Raw genomic sequence first — 8,600 nt, 5'->3', positions numbered from 1 at the left:
AAAAGACGAGTTGAGAAGCAAAAAATATGCAAAAAAATTTTTAAAAAATTTTTGAAAAAACTTTTAAATAGCAAATAAAAAGTTTAACAATAGGTAGAACTATTGTAAAAAATGTTTACATATAATTAAAAAGACGAAAAAAATGCGCCAATACCTACTGATATACGCCCAAAAAACAAATTGCTGATCAAAATTTTACTAAACACACAGTAACCAGAAGAAAATTTACAGCAGTAACCCCTCTTGAAAAACACACTTTGAACAGCTAAGAAAATATTTAAGCCGAATGCCAATAAATTTCTTCAATTTCGATAAAAATCTACAATTCATCCAAGACTCGAAAACGTGTTGAAGAGCACTGAAACCCAATATTGTTTTCTATTAAACGCAACGTTACAGCAGTAACCCCTCTTGAAAAACACACTTTGAATAGCTAAGAAAATATTTAAGCCGAATGCCAATAAATTTCTTCAATTTCGATAAAAATCTACAATTCATCCAAGACTCGAAAACGTGTTGAAGAGCACTGAAACCCAATATTGTTTTCTATTAAACGCAACGTTACAGCAGTAACCCCTCTTGAAAAACACACTTTGAATAGCTAAGAAAATATTTAAGCCGAATGCCAATAAATTTCTTCAATTTCGATAAAAATCTACAATTCATCCAAGACTCGAAAACGTGTTGAAGAGCACTGAAACCCAATATTGTTTTCTATTAAACGCAACGTACGCGTCCGAAAAACTCTGGACTGAAACTTCGAGAAATGTATAAAAATACCTACTTTCTTGCTTTCAATAAAAACAAAATTAAACAAATAGTAAACAGAATCGCTCTCACTTCCGGCCAATCAAGAAAAAACAGAAAACCATAAAACAGCTTCAAGTCTTAATAAGGATAGTTACCCATTACTAGTGTAGAGAGCTCTTATTCAGTTTTTATGATACTGAATTGAGCAAAACAAATCATAAACTTATCATCTTTGTACTCCATAACTTCTTTAGATCAATGGAGATATAAAGCCACCATCAAGAGATATAAGGCCAGATAAAAAACCTTGAAGTTTTGATTTGGAAATTGGAACTCTTGATTCGTCCCAATGATTTCGAGACGTAAAATGTGCATAATTTTTATATAGACTTTTGCTTCTAATCAATAGAAAATCCATATCTAGTCATTTTATCATTGGAGGCAAACTTAGATAACGGATAGTTTTTATTTAAAGTGGAATACTGACGACTTCTGCTTTTATTTTTGAGGACACAGACTTCGCTCATTGGTACCTTTTCTTGAGTCGTGGAGTAAAAAGTTTTTTAAACATAACCCACTAACGTCGGGCGAATTGCTCTCAAACGACCGGCGAGCGGTTGGCTTCGTCAGTACCTAGCCACTGTTTAGTGAGGTTAGGTTTAGCTTGATTGAAGGGGCCTGAGATTAGGGTAATAGACGATGACATAACGCCATAAAACAGCCGCTGATGTGCGGCATCAACAAAAGAATTAAGGAGAGAGAGAGAGAGAGAGAGAGAGAGAGAGAGAGAGAGAGAGAGAGAGAGATTTAACGTGAGCGAGAAGGAGAAGGAAAGAAACGCCAGCGAACACACAGAGAGGAAAAAAATGCTAGAACTCGTTAAATGTTAAAATCTTTGAAAACACTCCATTGCATCTGAAAACTATACAATAACTTGTTATCAAACTCTAGAGAAGGTTCCTGGGCTCTTGAGGCTAGATAAACCTATAGAATGACCAGATAAACCTATAGAAAAAATTGCAAGTTTTATAAAAACAAATCGATAAAATTTGTGATTTTAAAAAGTTGAAAACCAGTCCATTACCACTAAGAACTACGCAGCCACATATTATCAAACCCCTAAGCAATTTTTCTGAACCCTGAGGCTGAAAAATCTTGACTAATGACAATAAATGTTTAGAGTAATAGACGATGACATCACGCCATATAAAAATTTAAAAAAGGTATTTAAAAAAAAAATGCTATAATTCGTTATATTAATATCTTCAGAACACCATTCCATTGTCTCAAGAGACCATATAGTATGCCTATTTCGAGCCTTAAACATTTTCAATGCCTCAAAAAGATCCATACACTTGGAACATGGTAATTTTTCAAAAAAATTTCAAATTAAAATTTTTCAAAAATTTCTAAAACTCGAGTCATTAAATTAATGATAACCATTGCATTAACTCTAGAAACTAAGCAACAGCTTAGTATTAAACTTCGAAGCAGGCTTCTTGGCTCTTGAGGCCGAAAAAACCTGAAAAAAATGAAACAATTTCTAAAAAACAAGATTGCCAAAATATTTTCAAAAAAACGCTAAAACTCCTTAAATGTTAAAATCTTTGAAAACACTCCATTGCATCTAAAAACTATACAATAACTTGTTATCAAACTCTTGAGGAGGTTCCTTGGCTCTTGAGGCTAGATAAACCTATAAGATGACAAAAATTGTCAAAAAACTTGAAAAATTGCAATTTTTATAAAAAGAAATTGATTAAATTTGTAATATTTAAAAGTTAAAAACCATTCCATTACCACTAAAACTATGCAGTCACATATTATTGAAACCTTAGGCAGGTTTTCTGAACCCTGAGGCTGAAAAATCTTGAATCATGACAATAAATGTTAGAAAAATTTAAAAAATCTTTTTTTTTTTCAAAAAAATGCTAAAATTCATGATGTTAAAAACTTGAAAAAAATTCATTACGTCTAGAAACTATACAGTAACCTATCATCAAACCCTAGAGGAGGCTCCTTGACTCTTGAGGCTGGATAAACCTAAAAATCGACAAAAATTTTTGAAAACCTTGAAAAAATTTGCAAATTTTTTCAAAAACTTGCAAAATTTCGCGAAGTTGAAATGTTGAAACCATTCTATTACCACTAGAAACTGTACAGTAACCTATTATCATACCATAGAGTGGGTTCCTTGAAATCTAGGTTTGATAAAACTCAAAAATTTGACAAAAGTTTTACAAAAGTTTTTCAAAAAAATGTGAAAATTTGGATAAATTTGCGTGTTTTTAGCGAGCGGTTGTTCGTCAGTAACTAGGCAGGGGGGGGGGGGGGGGGTGCTGAATGAGGTGACAACAGTCGGGTGGCGGGCAACAGCGCGGTAGTGGGGTGGGGTCAATAGTGGGGGGGTCAACAGTTGGGGGGGGGGGGGTCTTCAACCTCTAAGAACCGCTCTTCATACCATAATTATAAGTCTCCAAAACAGTTTGAGCTGAAACAGAGCTGAAAGGCTCTAAGAGCACTTAATGCCCACTGGGCGCTACCTGTTTATCCCGTTTTTTGAGGACGAAAATCAAAAGCGTCAGACGAAAAATCGGTCAAGCGAAAAATCGCATAAAAAAAGACCGACAGGACTAATATAATTGCTACAAACTTCGTTTGAGAGCAATTAATTATAATTTTTCGATACTGTTGCAGCAAAAATCGGACAACATCCCAATATTTTCATATAGACCTTCGTTAGTTTCTTAGAAAGTCGATCAAAATTTCAGCTCATAGTGGTCGGAAATTTTTTCCAGCTCACATTGTTCCCAGTTTTTATCATTTTTTTCAAATTCGAAAGCATGTTGATGGTAATAGAAGTTCGAGAAAAAACTAGTTTTGCAGAAACTGAAACTCTAAAACCCTCTCGTGTGGAATCACACGGTCATTTCTTGTTGGTAAACTATCACACAATTTCTTATCACACGAGGTTTTATGTAATGAATACGTTTCAGAAAAAAAAGTACTCAGATTACAAAAAAGTACATGAAATTTCATGTAACTCACACGAAAAATGGTGATGTCCAACACAAAAAAAATCATATAATTTTATATGAAAAATCATCTACAATTTTCTCGTCTGCCATCAGAAGGTTGGAAATACAACCAAACGTAAACTCTGTAGGAGCTTGGTATCATAGCCCGACAAGAGGCTGTACAAAATTTTCGTACAGATTTGAAGCCTAAAGTAAAAGGAAAGAAGAAAAGTCATAAAATACCAAAGTCGGACAGCTTAAGACAAATTTGCGCAATTCTGTGGCTCACTACGGCTTGCAAGGTATTAGATACTTGTGCAATTCAGAACTAGTCCATAGTCACACTATTAGGGCGAACTTAGACCCCTTAAAACTACTCACTGCATATTGTTTCCACTCCAGAAGTCTCGATCGGCAACTGTTGATCCAATCTCAGAGCCGTCGTTGGGTTCTGGTCCGAAGGCAGAATCCACCTCATCATCATCCTCTCCCTCCCCAACCTCTCCCTCTCCTCTACCACCTCCTCTGTTGGAGAACATGTCAGCGTTGCCATCGTATAGTTTCCTGGAAATTATTTCATAATATCAAGACGGCTTGCGTGATGTCTTCCATGGCAAAGAAAGTTGACACTTACTTATACCATAGCATACAAGGCTTGGATACTCGGACACTAGTATCATTGCATATCTACTGAAATATTGTATTCTCATTGACTATCGTCAGCTCAGGACTATATCAGTGTAACCTAGAGGTTATCAGTGTAACCTAGTTAATGAGTATCATCATTACGTTGTCAATATTCGATAGGGCAAGTTTCAATAACTTTTGAGGTTTGTGGAAACCAAACCATTTTGATCTTGTAATTAGCCTAAAAATTTTTTGCGCGAATTTTGTAAGTTACTTTAGACTAAATTCAAAGACCTAATTGTCCTTGTGATCGGTGCTATGGGTAATTTCAAAACCACTAATTGTCTTCTTAATCTAAACTACTACATAACTAAATTAAACTAGTGTCACTCATTTCCACCAACGATTACAACTGCAGACTTAAAACAAGTGTCGCGAAAAAACTCGACAAAATGGAGTATGTATACTGGATTTTTCGGCATTGGCCACGCGATGATAGATACTTTTTCTGAAAATAGACTCAGCATCTCAATGTTTTTTTGTTTCAAATAATGTTCACTGGAAAACCATTATAAAAATTAAAAATTACGCATTACGCTCTTAAAACATTGCAAGTAACTCATTATCTTTGTAAAAAGTACCTGCGAAAATCAGTAAATTCATGCCTAGCGCATACAGGTTTAAAAACTCATGTAATCGTACCATTCTGCCGCAGATTTTAAGGAAAAGCGACCTTAATTTTAAAATGTCATTGAGTTTTGAACATGGTTGGAAAATGCAAAACGCAAAGCATGCCTTCTCAGAAATATCAAACATATTCAGGAAACTAATTGTCCATGGGGATGTAGGAGTTGGGTTGCAATGGCAAGACTTTTGATGATTAAACCCCTGGTGACAATTGCGATGTAAGAATGGGCTACAATCGGTGGACTTTTGAAGAAATACTCCCATAACAAATATTGCAATGGATTTAAGTGTGGGTTGCAATGGGCTGCAGTGGGAGGACTTTTACCCCCGTTCAAAATTGAGATCTAAGAAAGGGTTGCAATTGGAGGACTTTTGAGGAATTACCCCTCATGACTATTATTGCGATGTAAAGGTGGGCTGCAATTGGAGGATTTTTGAGGAATTACCCCTCATGACTAATATTGCGATGTAAGGGAGGGCTGCAGTGGGAGGACTTTTGAGGAAATACCCTGGTCAAAAATTCGATGTAAAAGTTGGCTGCAATGGGCTGCAATGGCAGGACGTTTGAGGAATTTACCACCATTACTAAAATTTCGAAGTAAGAGTGGGCTAAAAGGGGGTAATATGATGTAAGAGTGAGGGGGTAATTTGTTCAGAGGGGGTAAAAGTTGGGCTGCCAAGGGTGGTAAAATGGTGTAAGAAGAGGGCTGCAAAGTGAGGATTTTTCTTATTTTTCTTTAGAAAATGCAGTTCAAAACTCTTACATCTTTTTGGGCTGCAATGGGCAGCCAAGGGGGGTAAAATGATGTAAAAATGAGGGGGTAATGGAGAAAATGCACCCTAATTCTTAAATCATTTTATCCCCCTTGACAGACCAAAAAGATGTAAGAGTAGGGGGTTAATTTATCTTTTACCCCCCCCACTCTTACATCATTTTACACACATTGGCAGCCCATTGCAGGCCATTTTGAGCTGCATTTTCCTAAAAAAACTCCTATTGCAGTCCCACTCTTACATCTTTTTGGGCGGACAAATTTGACCCGGGGAGGCATTGTGTAATTACCATTTAGTATTATCTTCGTCCCCATTTCCCATACTACAAAATTTTCTTACCAGGCCCTTTTAACATTCAAAGTCTTGTAAATATTTACTGCCAATGACAATAGTCTGAACACCTGGTTAGGAAGTCGCGTGTTCCGGGAACGGGAGAGTGGAACTGGTTCTTGCGCATGAACACCTCCATAGAGGACAATTTATCACCACCCCCACCACCAGCCATAATCTCTTCACTCTTCTTGTTCACTTTTTCCAATTCTTTCCGCTGCCTGCAAAAGAACTCAGTGAAAGCTAATAAACAATTATTCAAAAGCAACAAGGAGGCTCGGTAATGTGCGTTCGCACATTAAGTTCCGACCCCGCTCATCTCCATTTTTCACTTAATTGTCTAACAAATGAGGAAAAATTAACATATCAACATATTGTTCAACAAAGTACTGACTAAAACAATCTACCTTACAGGGCCTATGAGACCAGTGACTAACATAATATGACTACAAGAAAAGACGGCGATAAAAATCAAATAATTACAAATTATAATGGTTTTTCGAAAACCATTAATAACCAAATCAAAATGGCATCAGATAAAACTTATACCAAGAAGACCAATATTTACTTTATTAGAAAAAATATGGGATTTTTCCTCAATGCCACTTGGTAACAAGTCGACAAGAAATGAGCAAAAGGGCAAAGATTAATAAAACACTGTTCTTTGAAAAGAATTGATTTCAAACTGATTAGAAACTTTATGCATCAAGTGAAATCAGCGAGAGATTCTATTATACCTCTAAAGAGAGCGATTGAGATCTTCCGTTATCCAGGATATATCATACGATTACAAAAAGAACGACAAATACCAGAAAAAATGAAAAATTTGCACAAAAAAAATTGCACGAAAAATTTTGCACGAAATTGATGTCCCAGCCAATTAAACATTAAACTGTTCACTAAGAACAAAAACAATTTTCGATTGCGTTTTTTGCAAATGACAACATTTGTGGATCAAATGACGCCCATTATTGTGAAAATTTGAAAAGAAAACAAAAAACCTACAAAGAGCGCAAATATGCAATTATCACGAATATTTTATGAAAACTGGTTGTACCAAGAACAGAGACCATATGAGGGAAAAAAACTGTTATGAAGAGAAATTCGTAGTTCACTAGATAAGGGGTGTGACTTGATTATAGAAATGCTAAGCTACAAATTAACAGAAATAAGATTGGCAAATCTCAATAATCAATTTTCTTTTTTAAAAAACAAATATTTTCACAATTCATAGCCAAAATAAACTTACGACTAGAAGAGAAGACAGTTAGTTTATTTTGCGTCTTCTTGGAAAACTAAAAGTGCCTGTGCCTGTTATTGATGAGATCAAACCATAAAACTATAAAATAACATTAAACACAAGCTGAACTAAAAAGATTCACAAGCAACTTTGCGAAACCACAGTGTTGAAGCCATTAATTTTATAAAATATTTACAGCTAGAACATCAAATCTTCATTTGCGTTTCCTTTAATCACCATAAAGTTGTTTTTAAAGCAACTATCACAAAATGACAGCAAAAAGAACCACAGAAATATATCTTAATTTCACAAAATTCTGTCTAAGCCCTGACGACATCAGTCAAAACGTTTAAACATCAAAAAATTTATTGTTTGGTTCAACAAATTTTTAAAAAGACCTCTCAACAATGAGGCTAAGTTAAGAAACTGATACAACATTTTAAAATACGGAAAAAACTCCCGAACAAAAAGGGATAAGTTGAAGAATACCATTACTCCTTTTTTTAGAAATATAATCTGAAAGTCAATAAAACCATTAGCTATAAACCGTTATCAAATAATAAAATCAGTTATACACCTATAGTTGGCCACTGAGACCTTTAATTGACCAATATGACAAAAAAAAATCAACAACAAATAGAGGGCAAAATTAAAAAATTACCAAATTCTGCAAGAGAACGGTGTCGCAGCCCTTAGAACCATATGTCATGAAAACATTAATTAATTTAAGTTCCAATTGTAAAACTTATTCAAGTTAGATTGTTACGTAATATGACAATTTACCAAAGAAACAAAAACATGGGCCATTATGCATAAAATTCACAAAATTTTGTATGAAAACTCGTAGTACCAAAAGCAGGAAAGCAGTCTAATGAAACAATGCGCCATAACACTTTTTTGTGTTCTATAAAAAAAAATTTCTCTGTCCTTAGAGAGAATATGGAAAAAGTTGACTAAATTAGAACAAAAAAATTGACAAGTTCAAAAAATCATTGAAATTTCCTTAAAAGAAATACATTCAATAACATAAGAGACATTAGGTAACAATCGAATGCATGGTACAGTTTCATATACAACTCATGAGGAAGCCATTTAGATCTTTGAATGGTTAGACTTAGTAATCAGAGTGCAAAAAGAATAACAATTAAAGGCAAAACACAAGAATTCCGTAAAAA

The 8,600-nt window shown here is 34.7% G+C and overlaps 1 protein-coding gene across 1 annotated transcript in view; it reads right to left on the bottom strand.

The window, feature by feature from the left end:
• The window catches only part of LOC142340435 (cadherin-23-like), a 144,221-nt gene that overhangs the window by 1,605 nt on the left and 134,016 nt on the right, over positions 1-8,600 (bottom strand). The window contains exons 30-31 of the mRNA XM_075391011.1: positions 6,257-6,406; positions 4,149-4,331 (exon numbers count right to left, since the gene is read on the bottom strand). Of these exons, the coding sequence (XP_075247126.1) occupies positions 4,149-4,331; positions 6,257-6,406 (333 nt within the window). The remainder of the gene's footprint in view (positions 1-4,148; positions 4,332-6,256; positions 6,407-8,600) is intronic.

Source organism: Convolutriloba macropyga, chromosome 5 (genome assembly GCF_964194025.1).
Source record: "Convolutriloba macropyga chromosome 5, txConMacr16.3, whole genome shotgun sequence".
In the NCBI taxonomy this organism is placed as follows: Eukaryota; Metazoa; Xenacoelomorpha; order Acoela; family Convolutidae; genus Convolutriloba; species Convolutriloba macropyga.
The sequence above is the reverse complement of the archived record's forward strand: the minus strand, read 5'-3'. Positions and strand labels throughout refer to the sequence as shown.